General features: G+C 43.4%; 1 protein-coding gene across 2 annotated transcripts in view; it reads left to right on the top strand.

Moving 5' to 3' along the window:
• The window catches only part of FBXO11 (F-box protein 11), a 96,464-nt gene that overhangs the window by 46,326 nt on the left and 24,912 nt on the right, over positions 1–25,226 (top strand). Inside the window, exons 2-7 of one of the 2 annotated variants that reach the window (XM_070734708.1) lie at positions 10,411–10,538; positions 10,725–10,806; positions 18,863–19,007; positions 22,065–22,194; positions 23,648–23,731; positions 23,819–23,951. In XM_070734708.1, the coding sequence (XP_070590809.1) occupies positions 10,411–10,538; positions 10,725–10,806; positions 18,863–19,007; positions 22,065–22,194; positions 23,648–23,731; positions 23,819–23,951 (702 nt within the window). The remainder of the gene's footprint in view (positions 1–10,410; positions 10,539–10,724; positions 10,807–18,862; positions 19,008–22,064; positions 22,195–23,647; positions 23,732–23,818; positions 23,952–25,226) is intronic. The other variant, XM_070734709.1, reaches the window with a different exon arrangement.

The raw sequence follows: 25,226 nt of genomic DNA, 5'->3' as shown, positions 1-25,226 counted from the left end.
GTTTACTTAATTGCAAAGTTTAGGGAGGCTGGCCCCGCTGGATTTGGGGGCACGAACTCTGGGTTTGCCCAGATTGTCCTCACGTTTCAGCAGCTTCGAGGCCTCGAAGCAGGATCCATTCCTCTTGGGAAGTCCTTGAAATCTTCTCCTTATAATTTAGTTATTGGCTCAGCCTTGTCTTCTGTTAATTGTCAGACTATGGCTACCTTTCCCAAGAGAGGCACAACTAAAGGTCCCAGAGAGGCCAGGCCTACAGGCGATGAGATTACTAGTATCCCCCAGGCCTCTTCCTCCTCTTCTCCAGGGGCCCGCCCCTCGACCAAGGTCACCAGGGCCGAGAAGAGAAGGGACCTAGCCCTACAAAAAATTCATGACAAATCAGCAAAACGTTTGAAAGTGCAGGCCCAAGTAATCAGTAGTCAAGACCCACCAGAGGCCTCTAGTCTGCCTCCTTCTGGGGTCCCTGTGTTATCTCTGGATGAGCCAAACCTAGACAGACCTCAACCTAACCTATGGGGCATAGGTCCAGAGGAACCAGATATTATTGAAGATTCCCCCCAGCCAGGATCCTCCCAGGCCTTTAGGGATTCTTCTGCCATTTCTGCTGATATTTCCAGTTTACCTCCTGAGTTCCAATCTATTTTTGCTGTGCTGTCCAAAGCCATTGATGCCAAACTCTCCTCCATCAATGAGCTTCCTTTACCTCTTCCTCCTTCTCGCTCCTCCCGCCCCTTGGGTTCTTCCCCAGCGGTCAGAGCTCCTATTCAGGATGATTCAGAATCCTCCCAGGATGAATATGAGGATGTAGAGGAGGATGAAGACCCTTTTCAGGGTTTATCAGAGGATGAGGAATCCCAAATAAAGGTCCCTCCTCCAATTACTATATTTCCTTCTCAACTATTCAAATCTCTCCTCCTCAAAGCTAGAATTTCTACGGGATTAGCGGCCCAGGAGAAACAAGCCTCCACTTCCACTGATCCCCCGGAGGAGAATTTACCTTACTTCACAGAGGAACAGGAGGATAACGAGGTAATTCCTATGCCTAAATTGTTTAAAGATGCCTTACTCAAACAGTGGGATTTTCCAGCCTCTGGCCTTAATCCTTCCACCAAGGACAGAAAGTTGTATAAACTCTCCTCTTCCTATGAAGAGCTTCTATCTTTTCCCAAACCAGATGAACCTGTCAAGATTCTTCACTCGGCAGCGGCTGTGCCAGGCGAGGCGGAGGAAGTCCTCCGTCCAGAGGACAAGCGCATCGAGCAAATGCTCAAAAGAGGATTCTCCGCTGATTCCTGGGCCATTAAAAGTTCTGCAGCGGCCTCCTTCTTCTCCAGAGCCATGCTGCTGTGGCTTCGCCAACTTCAACAGCACATTCCTCCCGATGACTTGAGAGGTCAGCAAGACTTCAACAAGGTCTTTGCAGCTGCCCAGTACGTGGCTGATGCCACCTTGCAATCTACTAGATTTTCTGCTAAGTCTATTGCAGCTTCTACAACGGCAAGAAGACTCCTATGGATTCGCCCTTGGCAAGCGGGAGTTCGCCAAAAGTGGCAGTTATCCCAGGGCCCCTTAAAACGCGACCTTCTTTTCGGTGATCTTCTGGATCCACTCCTCACGGAGACCACGGACAAGAAGAAGGTTTTGGGTCCAACCACGAAAAAGGTTACCAAAACGCAGTCCTTTCGTCGCCCAGGGCGCCAGCAAGATCAAGCGGCTTCCTATCAGAGATCTCCAGGTCAGTATTCCCCCCGCTTTCGTTCCCAAGGTAGGAACTCCAGGGGCAGAGGTTTTCGCTTCCAAAGGGGAGCTTCCTCTAACAGGGCTTCAAAAAAACCTAGGTGGTAATCTTTCCTCCATTCCCATAGGGGGTCGCCTAGCTCATTTCGCTTCTAATTGGCGTCTCACCTCCAAGGACCCTTGGGTCATTGACACTGTTCAAGCAGGTCTTCTTTTAGAATTTATTTCTCCTCCCCCTAAACGTTTTATTTCCTGCCCTTCTCCCAGGTCATCCTCTGATTGTAACCGTATGGAGGAGGCCATTTCTCATCTATTGTCCATTAGAGCCATTCAACCGGTCCCTTCCAGTCAGAAGGGCCTAGGGTTTTACTCCATCCTATTTATGGTTCCAAAGTCTTCCGGAGGTTGGAGAGCCATTTTGGATTTAAAGAAACTAAACCTATTCATCAAATATAGGAAGTTTAAGATGCACTCCTTGTCTTCTATTTTGGCCGCCATTCACTCGGGAGATTTCATGGTCTCCTTAGACCTCACTGAGGCCTACCTTCACATTCCTATAGCCAAATGCCACAGAAAATTTTTACGTTTTTCCTTTCAAGGCAGGCATTTCCAGTATAGGGCGATGCCATTTGGCCTTTCCTCGGCCCCTCGGGTCTTTACAAAGCTCTTGGGGTCCCTGGCGGCCTATATCCGGGCGTCTCCCATCCACATTTTATGTTATCTTGATGATATTTTAATTCATGGGAACTCCCTAGAGAGAGTGAAATCAGACCTTTCTGTCACCATGTCAGTCCTTCAGGACCATGGGTTTTCCATCAACTTTGAAAAAAGTCACCTCCAACCTTCCACTTCCATTCCGCACCTGGGATCCATTATTGATTCAAAATCTTCCCAGGTTTTTCTCTCTCCCGAGAGAAAACTCAGTATAGTGGAGTTAATTTCTAACATTTTATCTAATCCTTCAGTATCCATAGTTACTCTATCTTCCCTTTTGGGGAAGATGGTGTCATGCATAGGCATCATTCCCTGGGCTCGCCTTCATGCTAGGGAACTCCAGTGGCTTCTGTTGCCTTTTCAGAGATCGGGGCACAGCAACTCAAATCGACGCATTGTCATCCCACTGAGTGTTCGCAGATCCTTCAAGTGGTGGAAGTCTCCGGCCATGGACAGAGGATCCCCGTTCAGGTGCCCGGATCAATTTGTCATCACCACAGATGCCAGTCTATCGGGATGGGGCGCCCACGCCCAGGGGATGATAGCCCAGGGCACGTGGTCCCCGGAGGAAGCTTCCAGGCCAATCAATTGGCTAGAGTTAAGAGCCGTTTCCCTGGCTCTGAAGCATTTCTCTCCTCGCATTCCCAACCGGCACGTTCTCATTCTCACCGACAACATTGCCACAAAAAGCCATATCTGCAGACAGGGGGGCACGAGATCCAAGGCTCTCATGAGGGAGGCCCTCAAGTTGGGCCTTTGGGCGGAAAAACATCTCCAGTCGCTCCTAGCCGATCACATCTCGGGGACTCTCAACGTCCAGGCGGATTGGCTATCCCGAGCAACGATAGACCCAGGAGAGTGGAACCTCCATCAAGACCTGTTCCATCAGATCACCCTCAGATTCGGCCTACCAGTTCTGGATCTCTTCGCGACCAATGCGAACGCCCAACTCCCTCGCTTCTATTCCAGATTTCCATCCCCGGGAGCGGAAGCAATCAATGCCCTCCGGAGTCCATGGCCTCCAGGCCTACTCTACGCATTTCCTCCAATCCCAATCCTCCCGGACGTGATTCACAAGGTCCTCACCGAGAGGGCCCGAGTAATCTTAATCGCCCCTCATTGGCCCCGCCGGCCCTGGTTCGCGGATCTCCAACAGCTGTCCGTCCAGGACCCTTGGCGACTCCCCGTTTCGGGGGATATGCTGCGGCAGGGGGCCTCTTTCCATCCAGACCCGGAGTGGTTCCACCTCACCGCTTGGCTGTTATCAGGAGAGATTTAGAACTGCGTGGGCATGACCCCGATTCAGTGGAGGTCATTTTAAAGGCCAGAAGGGGCTCGACCAATCGAATCTACGACCACACGTGGTCCAAGTTTCACCAGTGGTGTCTACAGGAAGGTCTCTCCCCTCTGTGCATCCCCATACACAGAATTATTTCCTTCCTGATGCAAGGCTTCCATAAAGGACTTTCCACCAGCACCCTCCGGCGTCATCTGGCAGCCATTTCATCTGTCCTAGGGGGTCCCCGCAGACAGCCTCTCCGATCCCTCCCTGAAGTTCAGGAATTCCTCAAGGGCATAGCCAACCTCAGACCTTCCAAGGTCCACAGGTATCCATCCTGGGATTTGCCACGGGTTCTCCATTCCCTCACGCAGGCACCATACGAACCCCTAAAATCGGCGTCCCTCAGGTACCTATCCTTTAAGGTAGCTTTCCTGGTGGCTATTACCTCTGCCCGACGCATTTCGGAGCTGGCTGCCCTCTCAATCAGGCAGGACCTTTGTCAATTCCATCAGGACAAGGTAGTCTTGCGACTGGACCCCACCTTCTTACCCAAGGTCAGTTCCATGTTCCACAGATCTCAGGATATTGTCCTACCTTCTTTCTGCCTCCAACGAGACCATCCCTTGGCAATTAGATGGCACACCCTGGATCTCACCAGAGCGCTGAGAATATATATCCAACGCACAGGACCCTTCGGAGGTCAGAAGCACTTTTTGTAGCCTATCATCCCAGAGTCATGGGGGCCAAAGTGTCTTCAACAGTAATAGGCCGTTGGATCAGAGGGACTATATCTAAGGCCTATGAGTCGGCCTCCCTCTCAGTTCCAAGGAACATCACTGCGCATTCCACCAGGAGCGCAGCCACCTCGGCCGCTTGGGCGACTCAAGCCCCGTTGGAGGAGGTCTGCAAAGCAGCCACTTGGGCCTCGCCAAATTCCTTCATCAGGCACTACAAAATTGATTCTTATGCTTCAGCGGACGCTGCCTTCGGCAGAAGGGTACTCCAATCCGTTATCTCTCACGATAGCAAGCTAATCCCACCCTAGGGACCATCTATTGGGTATGTCCCATGTGACTGCTGGACCCGCTCCTTCAGTACGGAGAATAGGCGTTGATTGCTTACCTGAACGCCTCTTCTCGTACGGTGAGCGGGTACAGCAGTCACTTCCCACCCTTGTATGTGTCTTCTTTACCTTTCTATACCTTTCTTCCTCTAACAATGAGAGTTGAACACTACAGAGCTTCACAACTGAGCCTAGTCTATGGATTCGCGAATTCTGGGGAAGGGGCGGATCCGGCAAGCTTTTTTAATACTAGGCTCAGTTCCACCGGATTGGACATGAGCAACCCATGTGACTGCTGTACCCGCTCACCGTACGAGAAGAGGCGTTCAGGTAAGCAATCAACGCCTATTTTCAGAGAGAGTACGGAGGTGGAGATGCTACTTCTGTTGCTGTTGATTACAGATACCTAATATATATTGTCCTGATATAATTTGCTCATTTATACGTTATTTATTTATGTTATTTTAGTTTGAATTTAATAATTTTTATTGTAGACATTTTGTTTATATTACAGACAGTCTTTGACTTACTGCAGGTCACTTAGTGGCATTTGAAAGTTAGGACTGATCTACCTGGGGCTACTTACAACCTGGCTCCAGTGTTACACCGGCATCCCCCAATCCCGCATCGCATGATTGCATGCTGGGCACTCAGCAATCAGTCTTCATTTATATTTCCAACCTTTTTGCTTAATGACTGCGGTGTTTGCTTAATTACTGTGACGAACACTGTATAACCATGTCAGTCACTTAATGACCACCAGGAAAAAAATGATATAATCGGGTCAGTCATGTTGATAATCCATTTTACCACCAGTGGGTTTTATGACAGTCATAGGACAACCACTACCCGCACTGTGGATTTTATTTTTCAGATACAGTAGTTCTCAATTTACATTCATTTGAAATTGCAATGACACTGAAAAAGGTGATTTACGACTGGTTTTCATACATACAGACATTGCAGCATTCCCATGGTCACATGATCAAAATGTGGGCACTTGCCATCTGGCATGAACTTATGGGATCACTGTTTGTAATCTTCCCAGCTGGCTTCTAACAAGCAAAGTCAATGGAAACAAGATGAACTTAAAGACCACATGATTCACTTAACAATTGCAACGATTATTTAACAACTGTGGCAGAAAATGTAAAATGGGGCAAAACTCGCTTAACAACTGCCTTTCTTTACAACAAAAAATTTGGACTCAATTGTGATTGTAGATCAAGGACTATCTGTATTTTTACCAGGCCATTTTATGCCTCACTGTAACATTAATGCTCAGTAACGTTTAGCTCACTTTCTAGCTGTAACATTATGAAAATTACCTTTAGGAAAATAGATGCGATGACTTCTATTAGCAAGACAGAAATTTTGCATTCCTTTTTTTATTCTGTATATCAGACAAATCATAAATTATAAATTCCTCTTTTTGTATAGTCCATCAGTAACAAGTCCTGGACTTCAACATTTTGCATTAGCATTATTGTAGTAGCTAATAACAGAAAAGAATAACAGAGTTGGAAGAGACCTTGAAGTTCTTCTGGCCAGCACCCCCTGCCCCTTAGGCAGGAAACCCTATATCATTTCAGACAAAAGGTTATCCAATCTCTTCTTTAAAAACTTACAGTGTTGGAGCATTTACAATTTCGAGAGGCAAGTAGTTCCACTGATCAATTAATAATAATAATAATTAATAATTTATTAGACTTGTATGCCGCCCCCCTCCAAAGACTCGGAGCGGCTCATAACAAAATACAAAGCACAAATCTAATATTAAAAACAATTATAAAAACCCATTATAAAACAATCATACCATCCAATTAAACCATACATAAAATGAAACAGCTAAGGGTCAGTTATGTCCCCCAAGCCTGGTGGCATAGCTAGGTTTTCTGTAGTTTGCGAAAGGCAAGGAGAGTGGGGGCAGTCCTAATCTCCGGGGGTAGTTGATTCCAGAGGGCTGGGGCTGCCACAGAGAAGGCTCTTCTTTTGGGGCCCGCAAGACGACATTGTTTTGTCGACGGGACCCAGAGAAGGCCAACTCTGTGGGACCTAATTGGTCGCTGGGATTCGTGCAGCAGAAAGCGGTCCCGAAGGTATTCTGGTCCGATGCCATGTAGGGCTTTATAGGTCATAACCAACAACAATTGTTCTAACTGAGGAAATTTCTCTTTAATTCTAGTTTGCTTCTCTCCTTGATTAGTTTCCATCCACTGCTTCTTGTCCTGCCTCCAGTTGCTTTGGAGAGTAGCTTGACTCCCTCTTCTTTGTGACAACCCTTGACATATTGCAACACTGCTGTCATGTCACCCCTAGTCCTTATTTTCATTGAACTAGACATACCCAGTTCCAACAACCATTCTTTAGATGTTTTAGTCTCCAGTCCCCTAATCATAGTTTGTTGCTCTTCTTCACAATCTTTCTAGCAGCATGTCAACATCTTTTTACATTGTGGCGACCAAAACTGGATGTAGTATTCCAAGCAGTGTTCCCTCTAATTTTTTTGGGGGGGTGGGCGGAAAAGTATAGTGTCTGAGCGGCAGTCCCTTCAGGACTGGGCGGCACAGAAATAATAAATAAATAAATAAATAAACAAACAAACAAACAAACAAATAAATAAAAAAACCCACCCTGTTTTGCCTCAGAGAATTTCAAAATAAAATACTGTACTGTGTGTCTATAACAGTGAGCTCATAATAGGGCAACTCTATCAATATCAAAATGCCACTTAAATAGTTGAGCTAGTTTCAAACTAGATTTTGATTTTCTTTCTCTCTTCCTTCTTCTCTTTTTTCTATCTGTTTCTCTCTCTTCCTCTCTTCCTCTCTCTCTCCTTCCCTCTCACTCTTTCTCTCTCGGCTTCTGGGCAGGTTTGGAAAACTCTGAGTTGATGATGATTTTTAAGTGAGCGATTGCTCACTACTCAGCTTAGAGGGAACTATGATTCCAAGTACATTATAAAATATTATTAACACTTCGTATGATCTTGATTCTGTCCCTCTGTTAATGCAACATAGAACTTGTTGGCTTTTTTGGCATCTGCTGCACATTGCTGGCTCATATTTAAATAGTTGTCCACTAGGGCTTCAAGATCCCTCTCACAGTTTCTACTGTTAAGCCAGGTACCATCTATACTGTGCATTTGGTTTATCTTGTCTAAATGTAGAACCTTACTTTTTTCATCTTGAATTTCATTTTGTTTAATAGCTCTCAATGTTCAAGTCTGTCAAGAACCTTCTATATCTTAAGCCTATCTTCTGGAGCTTTGGCTATTCCTGCCAGTTTGGTCTCATCTGCAAACTTGATAAGTCCCCCATCTATTTTCTCATCCAAAATCATTGAAAAAGATGTTGAAGAGTACTGGGCCTCAAGCAGGGCCTTGGGATATGCCATTGCATACTTCCCTCCACCTAGACACAATTCCATTGAGGACTACATATTGACTGTGGTGGATCAGCCAGTTATGAATCCATCTGGTGATGATTCTGTACTAACCCACATTTTTCTATCTTATCAAGTAGTTGGTTGTGGTCTACTTTATCAAATGCCTTACTGAAGTCCAAGTAAATTATATCCACAACATTTTTCTAGTGCACTAATTTTGTCAAAGAATGCAGTAATATTTGTCTGGCATGATCTGTTTTTGCCAAACTGATGTTGGTATTTGGCTTTGACTTTGTTTGCCTTTAGGTCAGTGGTTCTCAACCTTTCTAATGCCGCAACCCCTTAATACAGTTCTTCATGTTGTGGTGACCCCCAACCATATCTCTAGTGCCAATTCTTCCAACAGAGCTTTAAGCTGATTGGCAGGAAGGTCAGAGGGACACCCCCACTGTGGCCTGATTGGTCAGATTGTAAAAATATGTTCCAAGGCACCGGAACAGAAGCATTAGTTCCTATCACCATGGGAAATTTGTCTTTTCCCATGGCATTAGGTGACCCATGTAAAATGGTCGTTCAATCCCCAAAGGGTCCCGACTCCCAATCCCAGGTTGAGAACCACTGCTCTAGGTGTTTGTGATTCGTTGTTTATCTTTTCCAGAATCTTCTCTGGTATTGAGGTCAGGCTGATAGGTCTTGAGTTTCCTGGCTGCCCTCCCCCCTTTTTGAAGATGGGAACTACATTAGTTCTTTTCCTGTCCTCTGCTAGTTTCGTGATGCTCCAGGAGATCATGTCTAGTAGTTCCCTGGTTCTAAAATCATGTCTGCTAGTTCCTTCAGAACCTAATCTAGCTGTTTCTGGTGATTTGAACTCATCTAGGGTGCTCACTTTTCTTGCCTATCACCAATTAATAATGTTGCATTTTAAATCAACACACAGAATTGCAAATGGAAAGCAATCAGCTTCTTTGAAACCTTAAGTGTACAATATACCTATTTGAATTAAAATTAATGTTTAAAATAATTGCAAAATTGAGAGTCATAAACCAAGACAAATGTATGTGTTCCAGGATAATGTCACAAAATCCAATCTGGGTTGGTCACCAGACATTTAGTCTTCCGAGCCTTCATACTTGGGTTGGTGCACATCCTCAGGGAATTTCTCTCTCACTAAACCACTGGTCCCAGTGACCAATCCAGATTGGATTCTACAAATTTGAGACTGCCATCTGTTTGACTGAAGACTGCATAAAAGACTAAAAGACTACGGTGTTCTGGAGAAAATTTAGTTTTGATACATATTTGTGAATTAAGAACAGGAAAATCTTGTGTTCCCAACTTTTGTGTTGCCTTTGTGGGTGCTCAATAGATCAGTAAATCTGAGGTATATCACTGTGTACATTATATGGTAAACTGCTGCAAGGCAATACTAACCTTGAAATGTTAGTTCAATGATTTAACAACTCAAAGACATTTCCTTGTATCAGAATTATTCATTTTTTTCAGAATTTCTGGCTTTTCAAGAAAAATTCAAGGCTAGCAGAGTAGCATTTACTTACCTATTTTGGGGTTTAGCTAATCTAAAGAAAGAATTAGGGGTGACATGATATAGCAATTTTCCAGTATTTGAGGGTCTGCCACAAAGAAAAGGAGGGGAAATTATTGTACAAAGCATCAATATAGGATAAGAAACAATGGTTGAAAACTAACCAAAGAGAGAAGCAACTTTGAACTAAGGAGAAACTTCCTAACAGTGTTAACAGCTTGATTTCAGAAATTGTAGGCGCTCCATCACTGGAGGTTTTTAAGAAGAGACTAGAGAACCACTGAAATAATATAGTTCTCCTGCTTGAGCAGGAGCTAGACTAGAAAACCTCCAAGGTCCCTTCTATTCAACTACTGCAGCAAAACCGTTTTTGTGATATCTGAAGGGCTCTAAAGAACTAAGCAATCTTTCATCTAGTTTATTTGTAAAGTGTATTTCTATGTTAACATAAATTTTAAAAGTTTCATATATTTGAATACATTGCAGTTATGTTTACTAATATTAAATATAAATATGCAGCATGATATTTAACCGACATGTTAAAGATGTGACTGATAACTGCATTAATACATCAGCTTTGACTTCCTATAATTTAATTGCAGACAGAACTTTTTCCTATTGTGATAATATAATATAAGTTATTTTTGAGTGACAATCTATTATGTGTGCTTTGTTTCTTGGTAGATGATGATGTACCTGCAGATATGGTTGCAGAAGAATCGGGTCCTGGTGCACAAAATAGTCCATACCAACTTCGCAGAAAAACTCTTTTACCTAAAAGAACAGCTTGTCCTGCAAAGAGCAATATGGAGGTATTTTAAAAAACTTTTTAGAGTAGATAAATAACAACTGTGGGCATAATCTAGTCCAGAGAGTTTTGTGAAAGGAGCATATGTAAGAATACCAATACCAATAAAAAATTGAAGGAGATTGGTTGGGATGCTTGACTGAATCTAGTAGCTAAAATGTTTAAAATGCTTTTCCTTTTTTCTTGTCAGGGTGCTTCTACTTCAGCTACAGAAAACTTCGGCCATCGAGCGAAACGTGCTAGAGTATCTGGAAAATTACAGGATTTATCAGGTAATTCCTGTTGAATGGGATGGAGTGCTGTGTAAAAAAAATTAGTCTTCCATGTTTTGTTTGAATTTTTAAAATGGAAAGCAATTAGGATGTTGACTTTAGACCTCTTTGTTTGAAATAATCTGATTTTAATATCAAACAAGATAGTAAGGTCTGTGTAGCAAGTAGTTCTGTTTGCCATGTAGATGAGAAATAATTTTAATTGATAGATGCAATTAATAGCACTTCTGAACAATGCCATTCTATGAGTCATTTTAGAAGGAAGTAGAAAAATCTCAGCCTCTTATAGGACTGTGATCTTGAAATATTCCAACCTCAGAACACCTGTCTTTGAGTGTTCTAGCATGAATTGTGTTTTCTAAAGTTATGTTCCAAGCATGAGACAACTTAGTTGTTTTAAGAGGTGTCATTTTGAGGCTTTTGCAAAAACTCCAGTTGAGCTGATATTCTTTGGCTTGTGATTGGCCTTGCGTGTTTCCTCAAATTTATTGTAGCTTAGCCAGATTGCAACAAAAACCAGCAGCATGTTCTTGCTATTATTGGCTGAGACCGGATGACATTATATGGGGAAAGGAAACAGTTAAACATAGTGGACAGAAGACTTTAACAGTTGCATGTTGCTAGCCTAGTTTGTATGTTAAGGGCTGTGGTTCTTCTGAGGAAGTTAAACTTCGTGTATATTGCTATTTTATGGTGCTTTATTTTGCAGGTTGAAAATGAAAAGATAAAGGTGTACACTAATTTATTTTGAACAGAAGTATTTCCAGTGCTGTTGATTAAATGTCTAGCACAATGTTAGTTCGGTTGATGTGTATTTACACCTTGTCTTGGTAGTAATGTTAATGTTTATGCAGTTTATTTTATTCATTAAATTGGTATGCTGTTCACTTCACTGTCAAAGTGCCTCTTTGCAGCTTAAGTAGCAGCAAGAATCCCACTTGTCATCCCCCCTTGTCAGTCAGTTGCCAGCTATACGAAGCCCGCAAAAGTTTCTTCCCCTTCCTGCTTCTCTTGAGAGCCAGAGGTAGGGGAGGTTCAGTGGACACAACAATGAGGAACAGGTGGCTGTTCCTGCATACTGCCCTCGCCTGCATCCCCTGTCTGAAGGATGCAGGGAGGGCAGGTGGAGGATGAGCGGCCCGAGCCAGCGGGTGAGGGATGCATGGGCAGGAGGCAGAGCTGAAGGGGTGGTGAGGCTGACCCGTGGCCCAGTAATCTCTAACTGTCTGCAGGGCTCCGCAACCTCAGTATAGCTGCAAAGCACAAACAGAGAATGGAGAACTTTTTATCTCCTTCTCTTCCTATATTTTCCTATCATCCAGACAGCTGAACTCACACCAGCCTGAGTGCTATGTCTTTACAAGCTCTCATTTTATACCCTTAATGACGAACCTATGACATGCCTGCCTTGTTCACTGTTTCCAATCTCAGTCTTTGTCCTTGCCAAAGTAACAAAATGCGTTCTGGAACCAACCATTGAAAATTAACTCCTCTTTCAATGAACTTCCTGGTTAGGAATTGATATTCTTTTCTTAAGTCTCTTACTCTTCCTGTGAATGGTGAAAAATGGATCCAACAGGCCCACCAGAAGTTTGGAATGGGCCTACCGGAAGTTCAGAAAGCCCCTTGAAGCCTGGGGAGGGCGAAAAACAGCCCAACGGGCCTCCTGAAACTTTATTTCTGAATTTCTGGTAGGCCCATTGGGCCTGGTTTTTGTCATCCTTTTGGCACCCAAGCAAAAAAAGATTAGCCATTACTGTCTTATACAATACTATGCTGCAAGCAAAGCTGTTTTGTGTATTCCTTTGTTCTTCATCAGCAAAGGTGGCTATCTACACTGTTTTGTAGACCCGTGAAAAACGAATTTCCGTGAAGTATAGGAAATACCGTATTTTTCGCTCTATAAGACGCACCTGCTGATAAGACGCACCTAGATTTTAGAGGAGGAAAATAGAAAAAAAATATTTTGAGCCAAAAAGGGGAGAGGAAGAGAGGAAGGAGTGAAAGAAGGGAGGGAGGGAGGAAAGAAGGGAGGAAGGAAAAGGAAAGCAAGAAATGGAGGGAGGAAAGGAAGGAAGGAAAGAAAGAAAGAAAGAGGGAAGGAACAGGAACAGAGGAAGGAAGCAAGGAAACTTATGAAAGGGGAGAGTAAGAGAGAAAGGACTGAAGGGAGGGAGGGAGGGAAGAAGGTAGGAAGGAGAAAGAAAAGAAGAAATAGAGGAAGGGAAGGGAAAAGAGAGAAAGAAAAAGAGCAAGAAAGAAAGCAAGAAAGAGAGAAAGAAAGAAAATGAAAGAGAAATAAAAATAGAGAGGGGGAATGAAAGAAATGGAAGGAGGGAAGGAAGGAGAGAAAGCAAGAGAAAGAAAGAAAGCAAGAGAAAGAAAAAAGAATGAAAGAGCAAGAGAGCAAGAGAGAAAAAGAAAGAAAGAAAGAAAGAAAGAAAGAAAGGCAACTTCAAAGAAAGGCTCACTGAGCATCTCTCACTCTCTCTCTTTCTATCCCTCTTTCTTTCTTTCTCTTCCTTTCTCTCTCTCCTCTTCCTTTATCTCCTCTCTCTCCCTCCCTCTCTCTTTCTCTCCCCCCTCTCCCCCTTTCCCTCTCTCTTTCTCTCTCTCCCTCTCTTGCTATCTCTCCCCCCTCTCCCACTCTCTTTCTCCCTCTCCCTCTCTTTCTCTCTCTCCCCCTCTCTCTTTCTCTCTCTCCCCCCCTTTTCTCTCACTCTCTTTCTCACTATCTTGCTGTCTGTTGCTCTCACTCTCGTTCTCTCTCCGTTCTTCTCAGCGGTGAGGCACGCCCGCCCTGCCCGCCTCACCTTTGCCGAGAGCTCTCAGCAAGGGGGTTGTAGGAGAGGCGGGGCCGGCGGCAAAGGCGATATTCAATGTCGGGGGCGCACGGGCGGTTGCACGCGCTCCCTATCTCCCTGCTAGCCCACTCGGAATATTCAAAATAAGAAAAACCTTCACCGGCAAAGGATTTTCTTATTTTGAATATTCCGAGTGGGCTAGCAGGGAGATAGGGAGCGCGTGCAACCGCCCGTGCGCCCCCGACATTGAATATCGCCTTCGCCGGCCTCCGCTGAGAAAAGCCTTTGCTGGCATTTCCTCTCGGTGTCAAGGAGCGGCGGGCGGAGAGAGGGAAGGGGGGGGCAGCGGCGTCCCTCCTGGCCTTGGCGGGCCGCCCGACTCTCCCCACCTCCTGCAAACGCGGCGGGCGGCGAGGGGAGAGCGAGGAGCCGGTTCCGGCGGGCGCGGGGCTTGGCTGGCTGGCTGGCAGGGGGAGCGCCGCTGGTGGTGCGGAGGGAGACCCTCCTCCGGGAGGGAGGGGGCCAGGCAGCAGCTAGCCAGCCGGCGGGATGGCGCTTCCAAGTTCGCAGCCTCCCCCCCCTCCCTGCCTGCATCTTCGCTCCATAAGACGGGGCTGATTTTTCTTCCCAGTTTGGGAGGAAAAAAACTGCGTCTTATGGAGCGAAAAATACGGTATATATTTTTTATGTATTTAATAATAATAATAATAATAATAATAATAATAATAATAATAATAATAATTTATTAGATTTGTATGCCACCCCTCTCCGAAGACTCGGGGCGGCTCACAACAAGCGATAAAACAATATTGTACAGGCACAAATCTAATATTAAGAAAAAAACTAAAAACCCTATCAATTTAAAAAACCAAACAGCACATACATACCAAACATAAATTATAATAAGCCTGGGGGAAAGGTGTCTCAAATCCCCCATGCCTGGCGGTATAGATGGGTCTTAAGTAGTTTACGGAAGACAAGGAGGGTGGGAGCAGTTCTAATCTCCGGGGGGAGTTGATTCCAGAGGGCCGGGGCCGCCACAGAGAAGGCTCTTCCCCTGGGGCCCGCCAGACAACATTGTTTAGTCGACGGGACCCGGAGAAGGCCAACTCTGTGGGACCTTATCGGCCGCTGGGATTCGTGCGGTAGTAGGCGGTTCCAGAGGTATTCTGGTCCAATGCCATGTAGGGCTTTAAAGGTCATGACCAACACTTTGAATTGTGACCGGAAACTGATCAGCAGCCAATGCAGGCCACGGAGTGTTGTAGAAACGTGGGCGAATCTGGGAAGCCCCACGATGGCTCTCGCGGCTGCGTTCTGCACGATCTGAAGTTTCCGAACACTTTTCAGAGGTAGCCCCATGTAGAGAGCGTTGCAGTAATCGAACCTCGAGGTGATAAGGGCATGAGTGACTGTGAGCAATGACTCCCTGTCCAAATAGGGCCGCAACTGGTGCACCAGGCGAACCTGGGCAAACGCCCTCCTCGCCACAGCCGAAAGATGATGTTCCAATGTCAGCTGTGGGTCGAGGAGGACGCCCAAGTTGCGCACCCTCTCTGAGGGGGTCAGTAGTTCCCCCCCCAGGGTAATGGACGGACAGATGGAATTGTCCTTGGGAGGCAACACCCACAGCCACTCCATCTTGTCTGGATTGAGTTTGAGTTTGTTGACACCCATTCAGTCCCCAACAGCCTCCAGGCACCGGCACATCACTTCCACTGTTTCGCTGACTGTCATGGGGTGGAGATGTACAACTGGGTATCATCCGCACATTGATGATACCTCACCCCATGCCCTTGGATGATCTCACCCAGCGGTTTCATGTAGATATTAAATAGCAGGGGGGAGAGGACCGACCCCTGAGGTACCCCACAAGGGAGAAACCTAGAGGTCGACCTCTGAACCCCCACTAACACCGACTGCGACCAACCGGAGAGGTAGGAGGAGAACCACTGGAGAACAGTGCCTCCCACTCCCAACCCCTCCAGTCGGCGCAGAAGGATACCATGGTCGATGGTATCGAAAGCCGCTGAGAGGTCAAGAAGCACCAGGACAGAGGACAAGCCCCTGTCCCGGGCCCGCCAGAGATCATCCATCAACGCGACCAAAGCAGTTTCCGTGCTGTAACCGGGCCTGAAACCCGACTGTTGAGGCCCTAGATAATCGGCTTCTTCCAAGGACCGCTGGAGTTGGAGCGCCACCACCTTCTCAACAACCTTCCCCATAAAGGGAAGGTTGGAGACTGGACGGTAGTTATTAAGCACGGCTGGGTCCAGGGAAGGCTTCTTGAGGAGGGGGCGCACAAGTGCCTCCTTATAAGGAGCCGGGAAGGACCCCCTCCCCAAGGAGGCGGTGACAATCTCCTGGACCCAGCTCCGTGTCACCTCTCTACTGGCCGAAACCAACCAAGAGGGACACGGATCCAGTAAGCAGGTGGCAGAACTCACAGCTCCAATGGCCTTGTCCACTTCATCAGGTGTCACCAAGTCAAACTCCTCCCAGACAGATGGACAAAGACGTTTAGCCCCAGTCACCTCGACTGACTCATTGTCAGCCAATATTGCTATGCAATTGGAGTCAAGTTCCGCTCGGATCCGAGCGACTTTATCAGCGAAAAACGAGTTAAATTCCTCAGCACTGCCCTGCAAGGGTTCCCCAACTCCCCCCTGATTTAGAAGGGAATGGGAGGGATTCCGCTGATGCAATCAAGGCGGCATGGTACGTGCATCTTGCCGCCTTGAGCGCCACTTTGTAAGTCTTAATAAAAGCTCTTACCAGTGTTCGATCGGATTCGGACTTACTCTTCCTCCATCGCTTCTCTAGACGTCTCTTCTGGCATTTCAACTCCCGGAGCTCCTCGTTGAACCATGGAGCTCTACGGGGTTTAGTGCCACAGAGAGGTCGCAGTGGCGCAATTCGGTCAAGAGCCTCCGCTGCAGCCTTGTTCCAGGCCTCAGCAAGAGACTCTGCCGAGCTGTGGACGAGCGAATCTGGTAAAACCCCAAGCGCCTTCTGAAAGCCCTCAGGGTCCATCAGGCGTCTGGGGCAGAACCTCCTAATCGGTTCCGCCTCCCTGCGGGGGAGGATTGGAGCCAGGAAGTTGAGCCGTAGTAGAAAATGGTCTGACCATGACAAAGGCAATGCTTCTAAGTCCCTTAGTCTCAAACCACTATTCAATTGCTCCGAGAGGAATACCATGTCGGGTGTGTGTCCACCCTCGTGAGTCGGACCCTGAACTACTTGAGTCAGGTCCATGGCTGTCATGGTGGCCATGAACTCCTGTGCTAATCCTGAGGAACCGCCGAGCGACGGCAGATTGAAGTCCCCCAGGACAATGAGTCCGGGGAACTCCACCGCCAGCCCGGCCACCCCTTCGAGCAGCACAGGCAGGGCTGTTGACACGCAGCTGGGAGGCAGGTACGTGAGTAGCAAGCCCACCTGAACCCCTAAGTCCAACTTCACAAGGAGTGACTCACAACCCGCGATCTCAGGAGCAACGAGTCTACGCAGATGGAGGCTCTCCCTGGCTACAATAGCCATTCCTCCCCCCCTTCCCTGGGGTCGAGGCTGGTGCCATATCTGAAACCCGGCTGGACATATTTCCGAGAGAGGCACCCCTCCCTCTGGGCCCAGCCAGGTTTCAGTAACACATGCCAGATCGGCCTCCTCATCCAGGATCAGATCCCGAATGAGGAGAGCTTTATTCACGACCGATCTGGCATTGAGTAGCAGCAGCTTGAGCCCAGGGCCCAGATTACACTCGTCACCAGGGCTCCGGTTTGAGCTCACGGGACCGGAACAAGGGATCGCTATTAAGCAGCGATCTCTTTTTCCTCCAGAACGGCTAGCCCTGTGACTCCCGCCATATCTACCTCTCCCCAGCAGGACCGGGATATTCTGGCCCTCTGTCACCCCAGAGAAAGATACCCCCATCTCTCCTGTCTCTCTACCGCCAGGTAGGCTAAATTCTACATTCATACTGACCCTATTGCTCCCATACATACCGTCCCACTCACCCCACCCGTTCATGTTATAAAAATTGCAATTACCATTTACCTCATCCATACCCCACCCATCCTGCAAGTTAGTCCCACCATTCATTCGATTCATTTCATATATACCTTCCATCTGATCCCAAATATCCATCACTAAAATTACCCCCCAATAAATTAGTTAAAAAATGTATAAAAATTAAAAATAGTTAATTAATTAAAAAGGTTAACCAGTGAGTTATAAAATTAATCTGAGACAATTATATAAATAGAATCAATTAATATAAAACCAGTTCTTGAATAAATAGGTAAATTAAAATTCATCAGTCAATCAGCCAATCCAGAACAGGATGATAATAATGTCTTTAGTAAAATCCTTCATTAAGTCTGTTGTAGTTATAGAGCCATCCACCAGGGGCGCAGTTCTTCAATGTAATGCAATAGGGAATACAGGAAATGAGAATGAGAAATGGGAGCAGGGGGAGGAAGAGGGGGAGGAGACGGCAAAGCGACGATACCAACACCCTCAAAGTTCGACAATTCAGTTTCCACTGTTCACTCTCCCCCAGCTATATCCACTCTGTTCTTTTAATTAGTATTTGGACTTTTAAAACCCACCTTTTGCATTAAACAGTCATTCTATAATGTTTCTCAGCTGGAACTACATGTGATATTCTACCAGTTTCTTTAATAGAGTACAGTAGTACTGTAGAAGAATATTATGAATTTTAATGGATTTAAAGTTTTTAATGGATTTAATGGATTTAAGCCCCCTTTGAAAACCCGTGAAATAGCGAATCCGCAAAAGATGAACTGTGAAGTAGGGAGGGATTACTGTACACAGGAATGTGGAGATTGGATTTTGGAATATGAGCGTGCCTTCCTGGATGGCTCCTTAAAATTATGAGATATCCAAATCTTTTGATTTCTGTCTACTATGTACAAGTATCAGGAAGATGTTAAAAAAAGAAAAGAAAAGAAAGAAAGTTAGTGTTGTTTACTACCTCTCCAAATTGATTGCTAAGCATGGTTGTTTACTGTAATTTACTCAATGTTTTTATCATCATTTTTATAGTGTGTAAAGGTGGAGGCACATACCTATGTTTTATGCTTTGATAAATAACCTACAGGTTGCTGCTTCTTATAACATAATTTCAGTCAAATCATGAGTATAAGAAAGATACAAGATGTCCACGATCTTTCTTGATGAAAATAATCCAGACAATTCAATCTTGTTATTCACATTTTATATTTTAATAGCAGCACCTGCAGAACAGTATCTTCAAGAAAAATTACCTGATGAAGTGGTTCTGAAAATCTTTTCATACTTGCTGGAGCAAGATCTTTGTAGAGCAGCGTGTGTATGTAAACGCTTCAGTGAGCTAGCTAATGATCCAATTTTGTGGTAAGTGAACAGATAATTCTTAATTATTCTGAAATATGCTACATATTTTCAACCAGCAAAAGAAAAATGAATTCCTAGTTTGTTGTTCTTATTACCTTGAATTAAAATAGGTATTGAATGGGTATGATTGATTTTTAATATAACCAGGGATTTTAGTTTAAATTAATTGGATTTATCTTATTGTATCCTACTGTTTCTTTTATATGTTGTAAGTTGCCCCGAAGGTGGGAGGGGTGGCATATAAATCCAATAAATAAATAAATAAATAAATAAAATTAGAATTGCAAGAAATTTTATTTGGCACATACAGTGATCCCCCGATCATTGCGAGGGTTCCGTTCCAGGACCCCCCGCAACGAGCGGGTTTTCGCGAAGTAGCGCTGCGGAAGTAAAAACACCATCTGCGCATGCGCAGATGGTGTTTTTACTTACCAGCAGCGAGGAGCCGAAGATTGGGGTTTCCCCGCCGCCCACACAAACTCCTCGCTGCTGCCGCGCCCGCCGCTCGCCCGCCCTGAAAGGGAAAGCCCCCCCAGGCCGGCTCCGATCCCCCCAGGCCGGCTCCGATCCCCCAGGCCGGCTCCGATCGTTTTAAAACAGGCGCGCCGTTCTCCGCTGACTCCTGGCGAACTTCCCCGCTTTAGGAGTCAGCGGAGAACGGCGCGCCTGTTTTAAAACGATCGGAGCCGGCCGTTTTAAAACAGGCACGCCGTTCTCCGCTGACTCCTGGCGAACTTCCCCGCTTTAGGAGTCAGCGGAGAACGGCGCGCCTGTTTTAAAACGATCGGAGCCAGCCGGCTCCGATCGTTTTAAAACAGGCGCGCCGTTCTCCGCTGACTCCTGGCGAACTTCCCGGGCGAAGGGCGAAGGGCGGGCGAGCGGGTGCTGGGGGGGGCTTCGCCCTCCTGCCAGCAAGAGGGGGAAGACCCAGGGAAGCCGCCCAGCAGCTGATCTGCCCGGCGCCATCTACGCATGCGTGCCCATAGAAAAAAGGGCACGCATGCGCAGATGGTGTTTTGACTTCCGGGTTCAAAAATCGCAAATTACCCTGTTCGCAATGGTCGGGGACGCAATAACCGGGGGATCACTGTACTTCAAACTATATGGATGATTTTGCTATTTTTTAAAAATAGAAATCTATTTCTACAGTCAGAATTGTGGAAGTACTGTTTAATTCCAGGTAAAAAATTCTGAAATCCCCATAGTCAATAGGATTTTTGCTTTTACTAATTTTGTCTTCACCATTGTAAAATTATGTTAATAATGTTTTGATTATCTCCATATCAATATATATTGAATACTGACTGTTAAGTAAACTCCTTAAGTCAAATTTTACTACTAATGACTTTGGGGACACATCTGTGTGGCTTTACAGTCCTACTTAGTTTCTAATTTTAAATAAGATTGGCCAGATGCTGCCACCTGCTGAGATGTAAAGAGTGTAGCTTTTTGAATGACATTTTTAAACAAATACAAAGATTTATAAAATAGAAAAAAAATCAGCAACAGGGAAAACATAAAACAAGAAGCCATTAGAATAAAATTATAATAAAAATATTTAGCGGACTCTAAATATTTAAAAGGGCAGTTCATTTGTCATTAAAAACTTGATATTAGCTAGCACCTAAAAAGATAAATAAAAGCTTTAGCTCTAAACGTTAATGAATTTGAACACAGAGTAAATCATGAATCAATGCTAAAATGTGTTAGTTCTTTCACTTCTTCAGACATTGATTTAAGAAAAGACTGTTTTGTAACAGGTAATATATATCTTTATTTGCAGAATGCATTCTTTCATATAGTTTTATCATGTAGTTCTATGAATGCTGCTCAGAATATGATTGATCAGTTGCTTCGTTTAATTTTTGATTTAGAATTCCAGGAAAAACCAACACATTTTGTTTTTATATAAGAATCTCTAGTAGAAAGAGATGATTAATTTGTGAAGAAAAAAAAGAAAAAAAGAGTTGATAAATGTTCTATTCTGGGTCTATGCAGCTTGAAAACAGAGGAATCCATACATTGATATTTCAAATCAGTCTTTATATATATATAATTTCCTTTTTACAAGCCAAAGTTATGCATGTGAGATAATCTTGGCAAGTTTCTCAGTGAAGGTAATTAAAATATAACAGTTCCGTGGCTAGGCTGCTGCCAAAGATCAAAACTACTCACATCCCTTCATGAGATAAGGAGTCTTCACAGACTTATTTATACAGCTTCCCAGCATCTCGGCAGACAGGGCACTTTTTCTCCAATGATTTTAGCAGGAAAATAAGAGTTATCTAGTGTAATTTGGCTGCGGCTAACAAACATCATCTAATTCCATTGCAAAATGTTGGCACTCCACCCCTAATTCCCCATACACCACCCATAAATACCTATAGGAAGTGGTCAACAATTCCCTAGAGTTACAAACTACTTCCTTTTTCCATAGAAGAATTCTTGTCTTTTTCTTAATCTTCTAAAGCGGGCATCTAGCAAAGGTCCCTGATCTTCCTCCTCCTCTAAGTCAGACTATACTGTCATTGGTATGTCTGACACCTGTGGTGGTCCTTCAATTTCATCTAGGTCTATTTCTTCCTCATTCTTACTTTCTGCATCAGGTGGCAACTGGCCCAGAGTACCAATATGGGCCTGGCTCATCTTCCTCAGAATCTTATCATTACCAGAGTTTGTTTGTTTGTTTGTTTATTTATTAATGAGATTTGTATGCCGCCCCTCTCCGTAGACTCGGGGCGAGGAGTTGGACAAAGAGCACTCACAGCAATAAACAATTATGTCTTTTCAATCAGATGTTTCTATAGACCCATAACCTTAATCCCTTGTTCATGTTTGTCCTGGTAGTCAAAGAAATTCATATAAAAAACTACTGTTAATGACTATGGTTTCAGCTGCTCCAAGTCTTCGGAGAGGAGCGGCATAAAAATCTAAAAAATGATAATAAATAATAATAATAATAATAATAATAATAATAATAATAATTTTATCTGTATAGATGATTTCTGTTCTCTTAAAATTTATGCACAATTTTCTATTCATAATTTCATTATTCAGGAAGCGATTATACATGGAAGTATTTGAATATACACGTCCAATGATGCATCCTGAACCTGGTAAATTTTATCAAATAAATCCAGAAGAATATGAACATCCAAATCCATGGAAAGAGAGCTTTCAGCAACTGGTATATATATATTTTTAAAACCTTGTTATTTATGTTGCATTTTTTACAATGGTTGAAATGCTGAAGAACAGTCAAGGATAGCATTACTTAACATTTATTCATCTGCTTTCTTTCCCACTTCAATCAATTTATAGTTTTGAGATCTTGATTCACTTACAACCTTTGCAAGATAGCTTTATTTCTTAAGTTCCTGGTTCAGTTAATTACATTACAATAAAATTACATTAAAATTCCTCATCTCTACACAGATGAAATATAATTCTTAAGAAGTTATTTGGTGCATTCAATATATAGTTCATAGGGGTAAACTGCAATGAAAAAAGTACCTTTTATTTTGAGAAGAATGTTCTATTAGGAACATATTAATAGAAAAACTTAAACTGTAGAAGGAGCTGATCAAAGTGTATGGGAAAATAAGGAGAGTTTAGTTTTTTAAAAAGAAAATAAATGTATGTCTACATTGTAGTATACAGGTAGTCTTCATTTAGCAACCATATTTGGTTACAATTGTTCAGCAAAGTGATAACTAAGTAAATCCATGATTTAGGACCTTATTGCAGCTTTCCTTTGCTTTACAGACCTGCAAAGGTTGTAAATGCAAGGATTGGGCGTAAAATTATTTTTTCATCACCATTCATTAATTATGAAGGTCGCTAAATGAGGGAGTCTATAAAGAAAGACTACTTGTAATATTAATGAAATATATATTACATTGAGTGAGAACTCAAGAATTTAAGTAAAAAATGATTGCAAAAACGGGAAGTTTTGGTACTCAATATGCATACTTTCTGTTCTCGCATAATTTGTGAAATCCAAAAAATTGATACAGGTAAAGCAAATGAATAGTAAATATGACTGATTCAACAGGTTGAGAATTCTTAGAAAATCATTTATTCATTATCTATTTTATTCATAGTCTTCCTCATTTTTGCTGTCTTATGGAAGAGAGAGTGTGTGTGTGTGTGTTTGTGTGTGTAAAGCAATGTGTGTAATGTGTAAAGCAATGGGTAATTGTGTGTGTGTGTGTGTAAAGCAAGCAGTAACACAGCTTAGGCAATGTACAGCAACAAAATGCATAATATTTTTTTTTGCGTTCTTACAATATTAAGCAGTTTTATGGCAAATTCCAGTAAGTTCACTGTTTTTTAAGAACGAAGTTCATGTATTTCAGACAAGAGCACATGCCTAGTGTTGCTTGATAAATTTGGAAGTACCTTAATAAGATTCTAATTAGGTCTATTTTCAACTCCCACCAACCAAATTCTTTTCATATGTGTTCTTGAACTAAACAAGTCTAAAATTTAGAACTATCTACTGAGCACAATTAATGATGTATTGAAATGATGTGAATTATTTCCAGGAGTTTTGCAATGTAGTATATGTTATTAACTCTCTCTGGCGTAGCTCAAAAAGTACAGTTTACCATAACTTAACATTTTTCTTCAAATTTTAGTATAAAGGAGCCCATGTAAAGCAAGGATTTGCTGAACATTTCTATGGCAACCCAGCAAGATACAAAGGAAGAGAAAACATGCTGGTACATTTTAAAATCATCCTAATTGATTGCTAGTATACCTTTTTCAATAGCTATTTATCTCTAAACAGTTCCTTTGTCTTCCTTTAGTATTATGACACCATTGAAGATGCATTAGGCGGTGTACAAGAAGCTCACTTTGATGGACTTATCTTTGTTCACTCGGGCACATACCCAGATGAATGGATATACATTGAATCACCTATAACGATGATTGGTGCAGGTACTTATTTTGAAAACCATCTTAATATCACTTGATTTAATTGGCTATTGTATTTAACCTTCATAAATAGAGCCCTTGTTTTATGGTTATATGAAATATACCAAGGCAATAAACTACAAAAGTAATGTTATTTTTACTACGCCAAGTTTTGACAGCACTCTTTATTTCATTTCATATTGGGGTTTTTTTCTGAGAAAACATTAAAAACTTGAATAAGTTCATCCATTCTTCTCTTTCCCAATAGAAAAAAGTCCAGCCTCATCAGGTTTTTTTCTTAGAAAGAGACCAGCATTTAAATTTATCTATTTTATTTTATTTATTGTATTTATATGCCGCTCATTCCAAATGGACTCTGAGTGGCTAAATTGTTTACCTCCTTTCTTTTAATCTAGTATTTCAAATAAACCAACTTATTTTGCAATAGATAATTTTTCTTTTTGTTGATTATTTTATTGTTCTTCCACTTTACTCCTAGCTAAAGTAGAAATGATTATATATTTTCCACTTTTGATAAAACTAATTCACTTTATTTTTTGGCTCCTATATACAGTGATACCTTGTCTTACAAACTTAATTTGTTCCAGGACGAGGTTCGTAAGGTGATAAGTTTGTAAGACGAAACAATGTTTCCCATAGGAATCAATGGAAAAGTGATTAATACGTGCAAGCCCAAAATTCACCCCCTTTGCCAGCCGTTTTCGTGCTGGTGAGATTCCCCTGAGGCTTCCCTCCATGGGAAACCCCACCTCCGAACTTCCGCGTTTTTGCGATGCTGCGGGGGAATCCCAGCAGGAGAATCTCAGCATCGCAAAAACGGGCGCTTCAGAAGTCCGGAGGTGGGGTTTCCCAGCGAGGGAAGCCTCAGCGAAATCGCAGCATTGCAAATGGTGGGTTCGTAAGGTGAAAATAGTTCGGAAGAAGAGGCAAAAAAATCTTAAACCCCGGGTTCGTATCTTGAAAAGTTCGTATGACAAGGGGTTCGTAAGACGAGGTATCACTGTACTCGATACTGCATTTTTTGTTGCTAAAGCATTTCTACCAACCCTTTATTAAGGACCAGCTTAATAAACACGTTTCCTTAATAGTGATGTTATTATAAATTTCTTAATTATGTTGGAGTTTTTTACTTTTGTATTCTGCAATGGAAAGTCTCTATACCAGTGATTTCCAACCTTTTTTGAGCCGCGGCACATTTTTTACATTTACAAAATCCTGGGGCACACTACCAACCAAAATTACACAAAATAACAATCTAAGACACTCTCCTCTCTTTTC

Source organism: Erythrolamprus reginae, chromosome 1 (genome assembly GCF_031021105.1).
Source record: "Erythrolamprus reginae isolate rEryReg1 chromosome 1, rEryReg1.hap1, whole genome shotgun sequence".
Taxonomy (NCBI): Eukaryota; Metazoa; Chordata; class Lepidosauria; order Squamata; family Dipsadidae; genus Erythrolamprus; species Erythrolamprus reginae.
The sequence above is the reverse complement of the archived record's forward strand: the minus strand, read 5'-3'. Positions and strand labels throughout refer to the sequence as shown.